The sequence below is a fragment of the Prionailurus bengalensis genome, chromosome D2 (genome assembly GCF_016509475.1).
Source record: "Prionailurus bengalensis isolate Pbe53 chromosome D2, Fcat_Pben_1.1_paternal_pri, whole genome shotgun sequence".
NCBI classification, from domain to species: Eukaryota; Metazoa; Chordata; class Mammalia; order Carnivora; family Felidae; genus Prionailurus; species Prionailurus bengalensis.
In genome coordinates, this window is record NC_057351.1 from 33,583,479 (window position 1) to 33,603,483 (window position 20,005).

At 34.7% G+C, this 20,005-nt stretch overlaps 1 protein-coding gene and 1 non-coding gene across 4 annotated transcripts in view; one reads left to right on the forward strand and one right to left on the reverse strand.

Moving 5' to 3' along the window:
• CFAP70 (cilia and flagella associated protein 70) overlaps window positions 1-20,005 on the reverse strand; it is a 100,556-nt gene that overhangs the window by 72,719 nt on the left and 7,832 nt on the right. For 2 of the 3 annotated variants that reach the window (XM_043598030.1, XM_043598028.1), the window contains exons 4-7: window positions 8,789-8,887; window positions 8,549-8,628; window positions 4,436-4,615; window positions 1,881-2,063 (exon numbers count right to left, since the gene is read on the reverse strand). In XM_043598030.1, the coding sequence (XP_043453965.1) occupies window positions 1,881-2,063; window positions 4,436-4,615; window positions 8,549-8,628; window positions 8,789-8,887 (542 nt within the window). The remainder of the gene's footprint in view (window positions 1-1,880; window positions 2,064-4,435; window positions 4,616-8,548; window positions 8,629-8,788; window positions 8,888-20,005) is intronic. The other variant, XM_043598029.1, reaches the window with a different exon arrangement.
• LOC122493604 lies at window positions 5,454-5,555 on the forward strand. The gene has a single exon (XR_006299962.1). It is a non-coding gene; the product is annotated as a U6 spliceosomal RNA (small nuclear RNA).

Genomic DNA, 20,005 nt, shown 5'->3' on the forward strand with positions numbered 1-20,005 from the left:
CATTTGATGCAGATAAACTGTATTTTGCTAAGTGAAATAAGTCAGTCAGAGAAAGACAAAATACCATATGATTTCACTTATATGTGGAATTTAAGAAACAAAACAGAAAAACATAGGGGAAGGAAGGAAAAAAGAAAGAGGGAGGAAAACCATAAGAAACTATTAACTATAGAAACAAGCTAACGGTTGCTGGAGGGGAGGTAGGTGAGGGAAGGGTTAAATGGGTGATGGGTAGCAAGGAGGGCACTGGTGATGAGCACTAGGTGTTATATGTAAATGACGAATCACTAAATTCTACTCCTGAAACCAATATTACACTATATGTTAACTGGAATTTAAATAAAAACTTGAAACAAACAAAATTTAAAAATAAACTAAAATATAAGATCTAAATATGTAAAATAAAGTATCTGATCTAAATGAAAGTATAAATCAAGAAACAGTATGAATATTCACTAATCACAATGATGAGAGAAGATACTGCACAATGTTTTTCAAATATTGCCAGATTTATTTCAACTATTTAAAATATTTAGTCAGATACTTAAAATAATTCAACCATCCTCATTTTACAAATAATTTTATTGAATTTTTCCACTAATGATTATTAGCTCATTCAAGAAACATTTGCCAGTATGTTTGCAGCATTTTCTATGCTCTTGACAAGTATAAGTTGCAGTAAAATAGAAAGAAACAGGTAAACAAAGAAAGAAAATAAAAAGAGAAAGAAAGAAGGAGGGAGAGAGAAGGATGGAAGGAGGAAAGGAGGGAGGAATAAAAAGAAAAGAATAATTTCAACAACCTAAATGATCACCAATAGCAGACTGGTTAAGTGAATTTAAGTGTGCCTATATAATGTCATGTCATACAGCAAGTACAAATAAAGAAAGAAAAAGAATGATGGGCCGCCTGGGTCATTCAGTCAGTTAAGCGGCCAACTCTTAATTTCAGCTCAGGTCATGATCTCATGGTGGTGAGATGGAACCCCACATCGGGCTCTGAGCTGGGCATGGAGCTTGCATGAGATTCTCCCTCTCTTCCTCTGCCCTTTACCCACTTGCACTCTAGCTCTCTCTCAAAAAAAAAAAAAAAAAAAAAAAAAAAAAAAAGGAAAAAAGAAAAAGAATGAGAATGCTCTTTAAGTAGTGATGTGGAAATCACCAAGATCTACTAAAAAGCAAGTTGCAAAACAGTATGAGTATGCCACCAATAAGGAAAGAATACATGTATGTACTGTATGTACATATGTGTGTATATAAATCAAAACTGACATTTTCCCTGCTTTTAATATGATTAAGCACTCTATATACTCAGTTAAAAATAAACCCTTAAGAAAAATATTAATTAATTAATTAATTAATTAATTAATTTACACCCTCAGAGAAAATAAAAATAGCAGTATCTTCCTGACAGGTTCTAGTTCTGAAAATAACAATATTTTGAATATTTTCTATAAATCTGGACTTCCTAAAGAAAAACAATTTTATCCCTGAATTTTACTATGCTGATGTCTGAGTCAGTCTTTCTGAAATCTATTCCTTTTTGCATTCTTTGCAAGGAAACTTTGCTCTTCTAAATATTTTTGTTTGTGAGACTTTCTTTCTTCCTTTGAGTATATATATTTGCTTTTATATGCATGACTATGATATTATTGCCTACTCAAAAGTTCATAAATTCAAAATAAAATAAAGAGTAAATTTGAATTTAATAAACTATTTTGTTTGTTGAACTTAAGAAGTTAGGAGACATTTTCATCAGAATTAGACAATTGTTTTATTTTAACAAGTAACAGATTTACATAAATTAGAGTGATTCAAAAAATGTCTTACCATCTGTCTATGCACTTAGTTTGTCTCAAAAGAAGTACATAATTCTCTCACCTCAGGGTGATTGAGTTCTCCTTCTTCTTCCTCATAGGGCCCACCAATAATGAAAGCATTAGGAATGTCATTAGCTCCTGGAGCCAGAATGTTGGCAATTGGCCATTTTTTAGGCCGGGGAACAGGTTCTCTTTCCCCTCCAATCTTCAGAGTTCCATTCTTGAACAAAATGGGATAGTCTTTCTACAGAATAAATTATCACACATCAGGAAGTTTTGTAAAAGAGTTAAAAATGAACAAAAAAGTTTATTGAAGTATATGTTCAGTGTAATGTTGGGTATTATCTAACAGACCTTCCTTTTGTGATTATCTGATTCTGTATTTGTGCTGTTTTATAATTCTTTAATTTATAAAAAAAAATAGTAACAATGCAAGTTATTCTTGTCCATAGATATGCAAACATATTTTGTTCAGTGGAGAAATAATCAATTATTGACCTGTAGCTGATGATGAGTTTAGAATTATTAGGAAATTCATCTCAACATTCCTGATTGCTTATATATGGGTGTTTTTTCCCCCAATTCTCCTTTGAACTGGTTTAAAACCCTTTTGTCATTTTATATTTATATGAGAGTTATGATATACCTTTTTTTTTTTTTAAACTTTTTTTTTTTTTCAACGTTTATTTATTTTTGGGACAGAGAGAGACAGAGCATGAACAGGGGAGGGGCAGAGAGAGAAGGAGACACAGAATCGGAAACAGGCTCCAGGCTCTGAGCCACCAGGCCAGAGCCCGACGCAGGGCTCGAACTCACGGACCGCGAGATCGTGACCTGGCTGAAGTCAGACGCCCAACCGACTGCGCCACCCAGGCGCCCCTGATATACCTTTTTAAAAACTACCTTTTTAAAAACAAACAAATCTGACAAGGGTTAACAATATAGGCACTTCCTATCTATAATTTATCTAATATATACTTGTAAAAGAAAATTAACAAAGATGTAAATAGGCAATTTGTAGAAAGGGAAATTAGAAAATCCAATGTTTATATAAAAACATGCTAGATAACCTTAATAATAATTGAGATGCACATTAAAACTATGAGATATCATTTTAAAACACAGATTGGCAAAATCAGTCTGAAAATATCAAGCACTGGCAATATTGTAAAGGGTATGGTATTCTTATACATAGTTGATGGAAGTATAAATTGGTATAACTGTGAAAAGCAATATTGCAGTCTCCAGTAAATTTAAAATTGTCATACCCTATAACTCAACAATTCTAGTTCTTTGGGAAGAACTTTTGTGACAGAAAGGCATTTCTGGAATGGCAGAGTAAGGACCTCTGAAAATTTGCTCCTCCACAGAAATGAGAGTGCTGGCAAAAACTTCAAAATTAAGCATACCATGACCATTCAATGGAGAAAGGACAGTCTTTTCAATAAATGGTGCTGAGAAAACTAATTATCCACATGCAAAAATATCAAGTTATATCCTTACCTTAAACCACATACAAAAATTAACTCAAAATGGTTCAAAGGCCTAAATCTAAGAGCTAAAACTATAAAACGTTTAGAAGAAAACACAGGGGGGAAAACCTCTTGACATTGGATTAAGCAATGATTTCTTGGTTATGGCACCAAAGGCAGAAACAATAAAAGAAAAAATATACATAAATTGGACTTCATCAAAATTAGGAATTTTGTGCAGCAAAATATACTAACAACAAAGTAAAGAATGGGAGAAAATATTTACAAGTCACATACCTGATAACAGATTAATAGGTAGGATATATAAAGTACTTTTAAAACTCAACAACAAAAAACAACCAGATTCAAAAATGGGCAAAACACTTGAATAAACACTTCCCCCCAAAAAGATATACAAATGGCAATGTAAGGAGGGGAAAAGATGCTCAACATCATCAGTCCTTAGGGAAATGCAAATCTAAAACACAAGGAAATGCCACTTCATATCTGTAAGGATAAGTATTATCAAAAAAACAAACAACAACAACAAAAAAACCCCAGAAAATACTAGATATTGATGAGGATATGGAGAAATTGGAACCCTTTACACTGCTGGTGGGAATGTGAATAGTGAAGAGGAATTGGAGGGTTCTATGCTGAAATGTAAATTGCAATAGAACATCTGAGAGTATTAACTAATTATACCTTTTAGCAAGCAACTTTGAAATATCTATCAAGAGCCTCAAAAAATCCATATATGATTACTCTATAGAAATTTGGACTAAGAAAATAACCTGAAATTAAGACAAAGTTTTATATAATTAAGTACATTGTATAAAATCCACAAAATATATGCATAAAAGTAACGTGTAGCAATATATTAAAATTATCAATTTTAAAATGTTTTACATATTTTCCACCATAAATATGTATTTATTGATACAAATTATATGCAATGTATATTACATATAACATGTAAACTATAGATATCTATATATAAAACATTAGAAAACTTTATTTTTTTAAGCCTAAAATAAATTTCCTCAATTAATAGAGCTTGCTTTGAATGAAATCTTAGCAGGTAAGGAAGAGATGACCATATGAGTGTTTAAATCTATCTAAATATCTGGCTGTAGGGCTTTACCTCTCCAACTGATGGAATTTGCAGACCAACCATGTAGTTCTGCAGAGGCCCTACTGGAATGAAAGATTCAGGCACAGAGTAGGCAGCCTCCAATGTGACCTTCAGTAGATTGCCTCCTAAAATCTGTGCTGCGGTCAATAAGGGCTCTGCCACAAATACTTTAACTTCAAGACTGCACTGCTGGAAAAGAATAAAATTATGCAGCATTTTGCAAATGCAAGAGGCCTCCCCACCCTTTTTTTCATTATCTCATTTGAATCTCATATCACTATTCAAGGTAAGAAGGTCAAGTTTAATTATTTCCATATAGAGGCTTCAAATAACTTTCTCTAGGTCTCATAAGTTAGAACTATAGCCTAGATGAGACTCTTATTCCTAAGCTAGAGGCCTTTCCCTTCTACCATACTCAGGTCACACATGTATACAAATACACATAGAAGAGGAATCAGAAGGTTCTATAATGAAATGTTAATAGTAGTTTCACATGAGTGAGATTGAGCTGCTTTTTTTTGCTAGTTTATATTCTGTGACTATTTTTGTAACTTAAATGTAGTACTTTTTTTTTAATTTTAGGTTTTTTATTAAGTATTTGAAAATCATATTCTTTACTATATTTCTATTTTTCACAGATGAGAAAGTATTTCTTGGTCCCATGAACGAGCTCAAAAATGAATTTTTCAGAAGAGCTGCCAAGGATTTGATGTTAGTGATATATCCAAATAGGGCTGTCATGACTTTTTCAACTAGAGAGGAGAAAGATAATTTGTTCATTTTTTAATTTTATTTCTTAGGAATCAACATTAATAAGAATAATTGATATTATTGTTAAAGAATTTTGTATTCCACTAATGAGAAATTTCCAAGTTATATCTCCAATATAAATTCTGATTTGGCAACGTGCTTTTTAACAAGAAAACTGTTTTTTCAAATATATATGTATATACCCATATAGATAGATAGATATAGATACAGATATAGATACATATGTATATATCTGACATTTTCACACAGGATACCATAAAAAGTAGCTTTAAAATGTGTATTGGCTGGAACAATACAGAGATTAGCATGTCCCCTCCACAAGGATGACATGCAAATTCATGAAGCATTCCATATAAAAATAAAATAAAGTAAAATAAAATAAAATGTGTATTGGTTGCTAATTATATGCCAGGCACTTTACCACAGCATTAGGAATATAAAGATAGGGGCACCTGTGCGGCTAGTCATTCAGCGTCCAAGTCTAGATTTCGGCTCAAGTCATGATCTCAGGGTTGGTGGGAATCATCAAACCCCACGTGGGTTCTGTGCTGACAACATGGAGCCTGGTTGGGATTCTTCCTTTCCCTCTCTCTCTGCCCCTCCTCACACACACACGTGCATGCTCTCTCTCTCTCTCAAATAAGCAAATAAACTTAAAAAAAAAAAAGCAATATAAAGATAAAGGAGATGTGGCTCTTTTTATTATGGGATTCATATTATAATTCCATGATTTATGGTAAATGCTATAAAAGAGACCTGTATAAAATGCCCTAGTCCCTAGTCAAGGAGCACCAAGGAGGAAGTGAATAATTAATTATTGGGGTGGGGAGAAGTGAGAAATGGTGATGTCTGAATGACTTACAAAATGAGTAAAAGTTTGCAATTTAGATAAGCAGGAAAAGGAGGGGCGCCTGGGTGGTGCAGTGGGTTAATCGTCCGACTTCAGCCAGGTCACGATCTCGCGGTCTGTGAGTTCGAGCCCCGCGTCGGGCTCTGGGCGGATGGCTCAGAGCCTGGAGCCTGCTTCCGATTCTGTGTCTCCCTCTCTCTCTGCCCCTCCCCCGTTCATGTTCTGTCTCTCTCTGTCCCAAAAATAAATAAACGTTGAAAAAAAAATTTATAGATAAGCAGGAAAAGGAAAGAAAATAATTCTGAACAAAAAGAAGAGTTTATATAAAAGAGGATTGAAATAGCATGGTATATTCAGTTCAGATGTAAGTAGTTCAGGATTTTATAATATAAAACATAATGAGGCGAGTCTGAGAGATGTGACTGAACAAGTGTCAGACTCCTATTATAAAAGCTGTTGTATGACTGCTAGGGAATCTAGACCTTAACATGTAAGCAGTGGGGGAATCCATGAACTACATAGTACTGAGCAGGGGATGAGATGTGACCATATTCCCTTGTAAGCCACCCTGCAAACACCCTTCCACCCATGGGAAGGCGAAACTGGGGGAGGCAAGGGTAGTTACAAGGCTACTTGTAATGTTCCAATGAGAGATTATAAGGCAATAAAGAGTGGGGATTAAGCTAAGGAGAGTCCAGAGGACTTAGAAGATATAAAAGGCTAGATTTGCTAAAAGGCAGATTTGGGGATTGGTTGTATTTAGGGTCCAAGGGAATTTTTTTTAAGTTTATTTATTTACCTTTTGAGAGAAAGAGAGCATATGTCCATGAGAGAGAGAGAAAGAGAGAGAGAGAGACAAGGAGGGAGAGGGAGAGGGAGAGGGAGAGGGAGAGGGAGAGGGAGAGGGAGAATCCCAAGCAGGCTCCATACTGTCAGTGTAGAGCCCAACAAGGGGCTTGATTTCATGAACGGCAAGATTTCATGACCTAAAGCAAGAGTCAGCCACTTAACCAGCTGAGCCACATAGGCACCCCAAAGGAAAGCAGATTTTAAGAAAGAGAGGCATTGAAGAATGTCATATCTCTGATCAATCAATATGTCTCTGGAAGGATAAGTAAAATGTCCCTAAGGTTTCTAATTTGTATCACTCAATCAATCAAGACAAGGAATACTTGAAGATGAATTGGAACTTCTTTTCCAAGAACAGGTTTATATCATTTTACTCTTTGAGTCTTGAGAATAATCAGTGTAATGCTTAAATATAAAATTAGTGCGAATTCTGGGGGCGCCTGGCTGGCTCAGTCAGAAGAGTATGCAACTCTTGATCTCAGGGTCATGAGTTTGAACCCCAAGTTCAGTATACAGATTACTTAAATAAACAAAACTTAATAAATAAAATGAAATGAGAATTCTCAAACAAATAGAAATTGTCATATTTTTTCACTGAGTGTGTAAAACAAGTGAACACAGGAATACTATGAGCAAATATCCTAAGGACTAATAACCCATTTGACTTTTCTTCTAAAGATATGTAAGGAAAATCAACAGTACATAGGCAGGGACATGGAACCAAGAAAGGCAGACTGAGCTCAAATATATACCTCTTTCTAGCACAAATCACATGAAATGACAGAAAAATACTAAATTATACCTTTAGAGCCAATAAAAGGATAATGCTATAATATCCTTGGAAAATAAGAAATGCCATCACTAGACTACATATTTTAGTAATCTTAGAAAGACAGAGAGCAAATTAAATCAGATATTAAACAAAACCAAAACCAAACAAACAAAAACTGAGAAGAAACCAACCACAGCCTAAATAAGAGGGAAAGAACCACAGGAGATGCAGGAGTGGATTATGGCAGCTCCAAGGTCAGAATCAACAAGAAGCAGGGAGGACCTACAATAATGGTTAATTAGGGAACTGCATTTGAAATAGTTGGGTCATTTGAGCCTTCCTCTCTCTTTTACTTGTGCAAAACAGAAGGCACCTGGGTATCTGCTGAAAGTGAGTGCACTTGCACCAGAGTGGCAAAAGTAATGCCCCAAGAAGCTACCAATCCCCAGGAAGAATGGAAAACAAAGCCCAGAAGACACCAGTGGCACAGACTACCAATTCAGGCTCACTATGCCAGAAAGAGTTTTAGGTGCATTCATATATTATTCAATTTAATCCATCAGGACATAGCTCAAGAGGCATTTCCATGGTTAAGCCTTCCTTACATGTACCCCTGGGCAAAATAACCAATAACTATTCTGTGCTCACATGCCCCATTCCACCATCTAATCACACTGATTATAATCCATGGTGTGTAGATTATGGACTCCTAAAGTAGGACTCTGCCTTATTTATCTTTGTTTCCCAGAACTTAACGCTATGTGTGCCTGTGAAAAGAAGACACCTGATGAACTGGACTCAAATAAATTGAACCTTTATAGCAAATAGACTTGGTAGACTAAATGGCTAGCTGAAAGTTGAGATTTAAAACTCTGATTACCTTAGCACCTGATCGAAGAGATTCTAAAGGCGAGCCTGGCACAGGGTGCAAGGGGATTATTGTTTCAAATGAACTTTCTCCTGCAAGAAGAAGGCAAAGTCAAGTCATAGAAGGAAAGGTTAGGCAGAGATAAATGTGCTCATCTTTTTATTAAGTCCCTCAAATTCACTGAGGGACTTCACTGGAGCTAAATTTTATGAGCTTTGCTATATTTGCTATTGAGCAAATCACACATCTGACCTTCCAGTAAAGGAAGAAGGTCCACCACAGCTTGACCAAGAATTAAGGTCTTCTCATCTTTCTGTTTCTTTTCCTTTGGTAAAACTTCAGTCATAGTTACTAGAAAAATCAAAACAAAGAAAATGAGAACACGTCTGGGTCATCCATCAGATAACCCTGGTGCAGCTAACAAAGCATTGTCAAAGAAATTTAAGAGAAATTAACTTGAAACTTGAGAAGGCACCATTATTAGTGACTTCTGGTGGAAAATACTGAACCACCCGAGCGACCTATTAAACTTTTTGCATACAAGTTATAGTAAAAAATGAACTTTACATCATAATCGGTACACACATATAAAAGTAACTGATACATATGATTAAAACAAAGTTCCATGTAATATTCATCCTTAATAACTGAAAACCCTTAGATATTTTCTATTCTATTTCATGTGTAAGAAATTACTGGTCATGGGGCGCCTGAGTGGCTATGTCATTTAAGGGTCCAACTCTTGGTTTCAGCTCAGGCCATGATCTCACAGTTTGTGTGTGCAAGGCCCGCATCGGGCTCCATGCTGACAGTGTGGAGCCTGCTTGGGATTCTCCCTCTCTCTCTGGCCCTCCCCTGCTCACGTGCTCTGTCTCTCTCTCTCTCAAAATAAATAAACTTAAAAAAAATATTGGTCACAATCCCCTTCAATTGATTTTAGGAATGACTACACAGTTGCAATCTGCAATTTGAACAATACTGTTCTAGATCTTTTGCCTAGCATATGGCTTAGCAGACCTTAGAGTGATTTGATAGAGCCCCAAGGTATGTACCAGGTTTTTCACTGCAGCATTACTCTGTGTATGTGCTTAATATTTGCTATGAAAAATTTGAAATACATAAAAAGGGAGATTAGTATACTGAATGAATACTATATAGTCATCACCTAGATTTAACAATAGTTAAATATTGTCATATTTGTTTCATCTATTCTTGTTTGCTGAAATACTTTCAAGTAAATTACAAACATCATGATATTTTACCCCTAAAGTATACAAATTCAAAACATGGCATTTTCCTACATAATCACAATAACTTTATCAATCTAGCAAGTGTATAATAAATTAAATGTAATTCCTTAATTCATCTAATGTCCAGTCTACATTTAATATTTCTCAATTATTCCAAAATTTATTTTGTAGCTGTTTTGTTCAAACTAGGATCCAATCAAAGACCACACGTTGCATTTGGTTCTCATGTTTCTTATATTTCTTTTCATTTAGAACAGTTTTCCTCCCACATACTTTTTTTCTATGACACTGATTTGTTGAAGACATCAGGCCAATTGTTTTATAGAATGTCTCATTTTCTGGATTTGTCTCCCCTTTTCCATGGTGTTTAATTTGTTTCTCAGTTCTTGTTTCCTGTAGACTTAGGTTCATCTTCAGTATTTTTGGCAATTTTTGGCAAAGATAATACAATTTGATAACATACATGCCTATGTAGTATGTTATCAAACTCTGTGATCTTTGTTTTCAAAAGATGAAAATATTTCAAATGGCAAAATATTCTTTTTTTAATGTCTGTATTTTATTGTGGTAACAACACATTACATAAAATTTACCATCTACCCCATAGGTGTACAGTCAATGGCATTATACACACTCACACTTGATTATTGTTATTTATAATCTTAATGTGTTTTTTAATGTTTATTTTTGAGAGAGAGAACATTAGCAGGGGAGGGGAAGAGAGCTTGGGGGACAGAGCATCCCAAGCGAACTCCACTCTGACAGCAGACAGACCGATGTGGAGCTCGAACTCACAAAATGTGAGATCATGACCTGAGCTGAAGTCGAGTGCTCAACTGACTGAGCCACCCAGGTACCTCTATTACTATTTGTTTTCAGTGTTTATATATCTTGAGAGAGAGAGAGGGTGTGTGCACGTGCACAGAGAAGTGGCAGGGAGAGAGAGAGAGAGAGAGAGAGAGAGAGAGAGAGAGAGAGAGAGAATCCTAAGCAGGCTCCATGCTGTCAGCACAGAGTCCCACTTGGGGATCGATCCCACAAACCACAAGATCATAACCTGAGCTGAAATCAAGAACTGGACGCTCAACTGACTGAACCCCCCAAGCGCCCCAAACACATTTACACTTTTGTGCAACCATCACCACTCTCCATCTCCATAACTCTTCTCATCTTCTAAAATTGGAACTCTATATCTATTAATTATTCCCATTCTCCCCCTCCTACTGGACAGAGGATCCTTCCTATCCCTATGTATTTGATTACTCTAGGTACCTCATACAGCATTGGTCTTTTTGTGACTGGCTTCTTTCAGTTAGCAAAATGTCCTCAAATTTCATCCATTTTGTAGCATATGTCAGACTTTCTTTCCTTTTTAAGGCTGAATAATATTCAATTGTATACATGCCACATTTTGCTTATCCATTCTGCCAATAGACATGTAGATTCCTTACACATTTTACCTTTTGTGAATAATGCTGTTATGAACATCAGTGTACAAATATTTCTTTGAGACCCTGCTTTCAAATCTTTTGGATATATTCTCGGAGGTAAAATTGCTGGATCATATGATAATTATATTTTTAATTTTTTGAGGAACTAGCGGTTTCCACAGTGACTGTTCTATTTTACATTCCCACCAAATACAGATTCCAATTTGTCCACATCCTTGTCAACACTTGTTTTCTGTTTGTTTGTTTTTTTATAGAAACCATCCTAATATGTAAGAGGTGATATCTCATTGTAGTTTTGGTTTGCATTTCTATAATGATTAGTGATGTTGCACATTTTTCATGTGGTCATTACCCATTTGTAGATCTTTGGAGAAAGTTCTATTCAAGTCCTTTGTCCATTTTTGAATCAGGTTGGTTTTTGTTGTTATATTCTGAATATTAATTTCTTATCAGATACATGATTTGTAAATATTTTTCTCCCATTCTGTGGGCTGCCTTTTTACTCTGTAGGTAGTGTCTTTTAAGGCACAAGATATTTAAATTTTCATAAAGTCCAATTTCTTCCTTCCTTCCTTCCTTCCTTCTTTTCTTTTGTTCTTTCTTTCTTTCTTTCTCTTTCTTTCTTTCTTTCTTTTGTTCTTTCTTTCTTTCTTCCATCTGTCTGTCTTTCTGTCTTTCTCTTTTTTTCTTTTGTTACCTGTGCCTTTAGTATCCTATCCAATAAATCATTACCAAATCTAACATCATGAAGCTTTGTCCTTTATATTCTTCTAAGCGTTTTATTGTTTCAAGTCTTGCATTTAGGTTCTTTATCCATCCTGAATTAATTTTACATATAGTGTTAGGTCCAACTTCTTTCTTCTGTATGTGGATATCTAGTTTTCCTAGCACCTGTTGTTGAAAAGACTGCCTTTTCCTTATTAAATGGTCTTGGCACCCTTGTTAAAAATCATTTGACCATATGTGTGAGGGTTTATTTCTGGGCTCTCTATTCTATTCCATTGTTCTATATGTCTCTCTTTCTGCCAACATACTTTTTTGATTACTCTAGTTTCGTAGTAAGTTTTGAAAACAGTGAATAAGAGACCTCAAACTTTGCTCTTTTTCAAGATTGTTTGGCTATTTGGGGTGTCTTGGAATACATATGAATTCTAGGTTGGGTTTTTCTATTTCTGCAAAAACAAAAATTGGTATTTTGATAGTGATAGAATTGAATCTGTAGATCACTTTGGGTAGTATTGGCATTTTAACAATATTAACTTTTCCTGAATATGGGATGTGTTTCAATTCATTTGTGTCATCTTTAATTTCTTTCAGCAAAGTTTTGTAGTTTTCATTATACAAGCCTTTCATCTTCTTGGTTAAGTTTTTTTTTTTCTTTTTTCTTTTCAAAAAAATTTTTTTAATGTTTATGTATTTCTGAGACAGAGAGAGACAGAGCATGAGCGGGGAAGGGGCAGAGAGAGAGGGAGACACAGAATCAGAAGCAGGCTCCAGGCTCCGAGCTGTCAGCACAGAGCCTGACGCAGGGCTCGAACTCACAAGCCATGAGATCATGACCTGAGCTGAAGTCAGTCGCTCAACCGACTGAGCCACCCAGACACCTCACTTCTTGGTTAAGTTAATTCTTAGATATTTTATTCCTTTTGATGGAATTCATTTATAACTCACTTTTCATGTTGCTCATTGTTAGTATATAGAAATGCAACTGCTGTTTGTATGCTGAATTTGTATCCTGGTGCTTTACCAAAGTCTTTTTTTCCAACAATTGTGTGTGTATGTGTGTGTGTGTGTGATCTTTGTTTTCTACATATATGATCATATAATCTGCAACAGAGATCATTTTACTTGTTCCTTTCCAATTAGGATGCCTTTTATTTCTTTTTTCTTGCCTAATTGCTCTGACTAGAACTTTTATTATTATTTTGAAAAGAAGTGGTGAAAGCAGGAATCTTTGCTTTGTACTTGATCTTAGAGGAAATGCTTTCAGTCTTTCACCATTAAGTATAATGTTCACTGAGAAATTTTTATATATGGCTTTTATCATTTTGAGGTAGTTTCGCTCTATTTCTACTTTGCTAAGTGTTTATTTCATGAAAGTTCTTGAATTTTGTCAAATGCTTTTTCTGTATCAAGTGAGATGATTATGTGGGTTTTTTCTTCATTCTGTTGATTTGATTTATTATATTGACATAGTTGTATGTTGAGCCATCTTGCATTCCAAGAAAAAGTACCACTTGGTCATAGTGTATAATCCTTTTAATATGCTGCACAATTTGGTTTGCTAGTATTTTGTTGAGCATTTGTGCATCAATATTCATAAGAGACATTGGTTTGTAGTTTTCTTATAGCAACCTTGTCTGGCTTTAGTGTCAGGATTATGCTGGCCTCACTGAATGAGTTAGGACATGTTCCCTCCTCTTCAATTTTTTTGGGAAGTTCCAGTAGTATTGGTATTAGTTCTTAAAGTATTTGATGGAATTCACCAGTGAAGCCATCAGGCCCAGAACCTTCCTTTGTTGGGAGATTTTTTTTTTTTTATCACTGATTTACTCTCTCCTCATTAGTTATAGTTCTATTGAGATTTTCTTTCTTTGTGATTTAGTCTGGTAGTTTTGCATCCCTGTGAATTTTTTCATTTCATCTAGATTGTCTAATTTGTTGGTGAAAAATTTTTCATAGTACCCTCTTATATTTCTAATTTGTTATCAGTGGTAGTAAGAGCCCCATTTTAATTTCTAACTTTAGTTATATGCATCTTCTCTCTTTTTTCTTAGTCCATCTAACTAAAAGTTTGTGAATTTCATTGATTTTTTTTAAAAACGACTTTTGGTTTCACTGATTTTCATTGTTTTCTTATTCTGTATTTTGCTTACCTCTCCTTTTGTTTTTATTATTTCCTTTCTTCTGTGAGTTTTGGAATTTTGTTCTTTTTTCTAGTTCCTTAAGTTGTATAGTTATATTGTTGATTTGAGATGTTCCTTGTTTTTTAAATTTATTTACTTACTTTTAATTCCAGTACAATTAATGTACAGTGTTATATTAGTGTCAGATGTACAATATAGTGGTACAGGGGCACCTAGGTGGCTCAGTCAATTAAGCATCTGCCTCCTGATTTCGGCTCTGGTCATGATTTCAGGGTCATGAGATTGAGCCCTGCTGTGAACACAGAGCCTGCTTGGGATTCTCTCTCTCCCTCTCCCTCTGTCTCACTCTCCCCACCCCAAATGAACAAATATTTAACAAAACAAAACAAAACACCAATATAGTGGTACAAGAATTCTATATATTACTCAGTGCTCATCATGATAAGTGTACTCTTAATCCCCTTCACCTATTTCACCCATCACCCCACCCACCTCCCTCTGGTAACCACTAGTTTGTTTGGGTTAAAAGTCTGTTTTTTGGTTTGTCTCTTTTTTTGTTTCTTTGTTTTGTTTCTTAAATTCCACATGAGTGAGATCATATAGTACTTGCATTTCTCTGACTTATTTCACTTCGCATTATATCCTCTAGATCCATCTATGTTGTTGAAAATAGCAAAATTTCATTCTTTTTTATGGCTGAGTAATATTCCATTGTATATATTTATCACATCTTATTTTTCCATTCATCTATCAATGGACACTTGGGTTACTTCCATATTTTGGCTATTATAAATAATGCTGCAATAAACATAGGGGTGCATATACCTTTTCGAATTAGTGTTTTCATATTCTTTGGGTAAATGCCCAATAGTGGAATTACTGGATCGTATACTAATTCTATTTTTAATTTTTTGAGGAATCTCCATACTGTTTTCCACAGTAGCTGCACCAATATGTATTCCCACTAACAGTGCATGCGAGTTTCTTCTACACATCCTCACCAACCCTGTTGTTTCTTGTGATTTTTTTTTCATTTAAATGAGCTATACTTTCATGTTTCTTTATACACCTTATTTTGTTGTTGTTGTTGTTGTTGTTGAACATTGATATCTGAATCTAATAATGGGATAACTCTGGAAATTAGATTCTCCCCCTTCCCAGGGTATACTGGTTTTTTTTGTTATTGTTTTTGTTTATTTTTGTCATTGTTGTAGGCTGTCTCTGTGCTGAAGGTCAGGCTGAGGTGTAAAATTAAGGTCTTTTCAGGTCTTTTCTGAGCCTTTCCCTGGACATGCATGGTCACATTCAACTTTTCCCCTTATTTACAGTTGTTTTTAAGTGCCCTGGGAAAGAGGGGAAAAGGATACTGCCCTTTAAATCTCCGGTAGTTTCTTCAACCAGAGAGGAAGGGCCTTACAACAGTGTAATGGAGAGAGGAGGCTCTTTATCTGCACCTCTGTGATCAGAAGCAACAATCAGCAAACAGAGCACAGATCCACTATATTTGAAGGACATGGTCCTTTTAGCTCACCCTGGCTCCAGCAAGCTACTAGAGGAACACATACATGACTCCCTGACACAAGCCTAGAGGGATGGGGGATGAGTAGCTGCTACTGTGTTAAGATCTGAAATTAACCAAACTTAATCTTAATTTGCAATCCAAATCTTCTCCTGGAAGTTGCAAGCCTTCCATAGACTCCAGAGTTTCAAAGCAGTTATATCAGATAAAATGTGGCAGTGCAAGTGTTGACCTGAGGAGGAGACAGATTCCTGGTGCTTCTTACTCTCCTGTCTTCCCAGAATCTTCAAAAGTATTCTTTGTATAATTTTCAAAAATATACTCTATCTGTAGTAAAGCCCCATTTTCTTCCTAACACTGTATTCTTGGGTTTGTTTTGTTTTGGCTCACTCATGCCAGAAGTTTGTCTAGTTTGTTAGTCTTTTAAATAAGCAGGCAGATTTTTTTTTTGTAGCTCTTTTCTAATGCTTATTTTTCAATTTATTAATTTTTGTTCTTAATTCTGTCTTTTTATATTCTTTGGGGTTCTCTGTTATTTAAGTAGCTTCTTAAGTATTTAATTCATTTACTTTAATCTTTTTTATGTTCATTAAGAGAACCATTTTATTAAAGATAGACCTTAGCACATACCATAATTAAACAATTTTTTAACCTTTTGGGCATGTGTGCATTTTTTAATACACTCAAAGCTTCAAAAATGAAATGGTCAAAGCCCTCTTTCATCTTCTAGGAGACTTATACACTGTTAACAAACTCCCACTAGCAAGAGGAAACTTTCTTTTATACAGCTTAACTCTAGATGAATTGGATAGAAGAGGTTCTCTGCATGAAGTAATCTCAAGAAGAATCTGAGGGGAAGATGACAGACACTATACTGCAAAGGGTACTCATGGTCTCCAGAAAGAATTTTTTTTTCTGTTTTCACAGCTACCTTCACAGTTTCAGCCTAATTTGTGGGCTCTGTGCAGAGGACTCATTAATTGGTGTCCTTTCTTTCACTCTTGAGCAGACAGTAATGCTTTATCCAGTGGTGTTGAGTTTCATGACTCTTCTTACTACCAAAGATGCTTATTCCCTTTTAAGAATAGAATATATCAAATTAAACTTTTTATTCTGAGATAATTTCAGATTCACATGTAATTGTGCTAAATAATAAAGAAAGCTATCTTGTACTCATTTTTCCCAGTGGTAACATCTTGCATAATTACAGTAAAATATCACAACCAGGAAATTGACATTGATACCATCAAGATACAGATCATTTCATCACCAGAAGGATCATGGTTACCGTCAAGATACAGATCATTTCATCACCAGAAGGATCATGGTTATTCTTTTAACCCATGTTACCCTTTTAGAGTCACCTCCACCATCCTCCTTCTTAACACCAGACAACCACTAATCTGTTCTCCATTTCTATGCTTTGTCATTTCAAAAGTCTTCTATAAATGTAATTATGCAGTATATACCTTTTAAGATTGGCCTCATCATTCAGCACAGTTCTCTGGAGAACCACTGAGATTGTTTCGTGTACCAGTAGTTTGTTCGTAGTATTTCATGGTTTGGCTGTACATTTATTTAACCCATGGAAGGACATCTGGGTTGTTTCCAGTTTTTGTCTATAAAGCTGTATAAACTATATAGTGGTTTTTGAGTGAATATAGTCTTCATTTTTCTGGGATAAAGGCCCAGGAGTGCAATTTCTGGATCACATGGTGCTTTGCGTGTTTTATTTTTAAAGAGATTGCCACACTGCTTTCTAGACTGACATCTGACATTCCCACCAGAAGTTCTAACATTTGACATTTCCAGAAGGAATGTATCAATGATCCAGGTTTTTTGCAACCTTGTTGGAATTTGGTGTTTTCACTATTTTTAATTTAGCCATTCTGATATGTGGGTAATGATAGGTGTGTGGTGTTATCTCATTGTGGTTTTGATTTGCACTTCTCTAAAGGCCAATGATGTTGAACACTTTTCCATATCTTTATATGCCATCTGTGTATTTTCTTTGGTAAAATGTCTCTTCATGTCTTTTGCCTATTTTCTAACTGTATTGTTTGAAGTATTTTTTACAGTTAAGTTTTGAAAGTTTTTTTATATATTTTAGATACTATTGCTTTGTCAGATTGTGATTTGCAAATATTTTCTCTCACTATGTAGCTGGTCTTTTCATCCTCCTAACAGGGTTTTTCATAGAGCAAGAGTTTTTAATTTGGATTAAGTCCAATTCGTCAGTTTATTTTCTTTTATGGCTTATGCTTTTTGTGTTGAAAGCTCTTTACCCAACTTTAGATTCCTGAAGATTTTCTCATTTTTTCCTTAATGTTTTGTAGTTTCACATTTTACATTTAAATCTGTGATCCATTTTGAGTTAATTTTTGTATAAGTTATGAGATTATTATGTATAACATATGACTAAATTTTTGTATAAGATATGTATAAAGTTCTCTTTTTTGCCTGCAGATATTCAATTGCTCTAACATCATTTGTTGAAAATGCTACCTCTCCCACAATAAATTTATTTTTTACTTTTATAAAAAATCATTAGGCAGTGGTGCCTGACTGGTTTTGTCTGTGGAGCGTGAAACTCTTGATCTCAGGGTTGTATGAGACCCACATTGGATATTAAGAATGTAAAGTTCTTATTGGATGTAAAGATTACTTAAAAACAAAATCTTATAAAAAATCATTAGGCACATTTGGATGGGTCTATTTCTGGCTTCTCTATTCCATTCCATTGATCTATGTGACTATCCTTCCACCAACACCACACAATTTTAACTAATGTAGCTATATAATAAATCTTGAAATTAACCATATTGATTCTTCCCATTTTATTCCTTTCCAAAATTATTTTAGCTTTTCTAGTTCATTTGCATTTCTATATACATTTTAGAATAGTCTTGGGGCACCTGGGTGGCTCAGTTGGTTAAGTGTCTAATTCTTGGCTTTGGCTCAGGTCATGATCTCACAGTTTGTGAGTTTGAGCCCTGCACTGTCAGTGAAGAGGCTGCTTGGGCTTCTCTCTCTCTCTCTCTCTCTCTCTCTCTCTCTCTTTTATTGCCCCAAGATAAATAAATAAATAATCTTAAAAAAATAGAATAGTCTTGTCCATATCTACAAAAAAATCTTTCTGGGATTTTGATAAGAATTACATTCAATCTTTGTATCAATCTGGGGAGAAATGATATCTTAACTATGTTGAATCTCCCAGTCCATGAATACAGAATGTCTCTCCATGTACAAAGACTTAAAACTTTCATTCAACAGTGGATAGTTTTCAGCACATAAGTGATAAAAAAAGTTTTTTTAAATATACACTATTTCTTTAAAAAAATCACTTGTAAATGATGTATTTTTAATATCAATGTCCGTGTATCTGTCACTAGTATATAGAAGTATAATTGATTTTGTACATTTACCTTTCATCCTATGATCTCACTTTTTCTTTCTATAAGTTTTGCATAGTCCTTGATATTTTCTACAATCGTGTCATCTGCAAATAGGGGCAGATTTATTTCTTCTGTTCAGATCTATATGCCTTTTATTTCCTTTTCTTACTTTATTGCACTTTCTAGAACTTCCAGCTCTATGTTTATAAGAGTGGCGAGAGAAGACCTCATTCATTTGTTCTCAACCTTAGGGGTACAGCATTCCATCTTTCACCATTAAGTATGTTAGCCTTTATCAGGGTGCAGTTCCCTCTATTTGTATTTTTCTGAGTTTCTATCATGAATTGGTGTTAAATTTTGTCAAATACTTTTGTTGTTTTGTTGTCATGATTTTTCTTCTTTTGACTATGAACATAGTAGAATACATTGATTAATTTTCAAATACTGGAATCAATCCCATTTCATGATGTTGTATAATTCTTTTTATGTATTACTGAATTCTATTTGCTAGTATTTTGTTAGGACTTTTGTGTCTATATTCATGACAAACATTGGCCTTAAGTTTTCTATTTTTGTACTGTCTTTGACTGGTTTAGGTATCAGTGTAACACTAGCGCCGTAAGATGAATTGAAGTATTTCCTCCTCTTTCATTTTCTGGAAGATTGTGTAGAATTACCGTTAGTTATTATTTTAACTTTTGGTAGAATTCTTCAATGAAACTATCTGGAGAGAGTTTCAACTATCTTTGAAATCCTGGAGATTTCAAATTATGAATTCAATTTCCTTGATAGTTACAGGGCAACTTTATTTATAGGATGAATTGTGGTTTGTGTCTTTCAAAAAACTGGTCCATTTTGTTGTCAATTTTATGTATGTAGAGTTGCTCATAATATCCATTATTCTTTTAATATCTGTACCATCTGTGATGTTATCCCATTTCATTTCTAATATTGATAATATGCGGTGCCTCTTCTCTTCCCCCACCA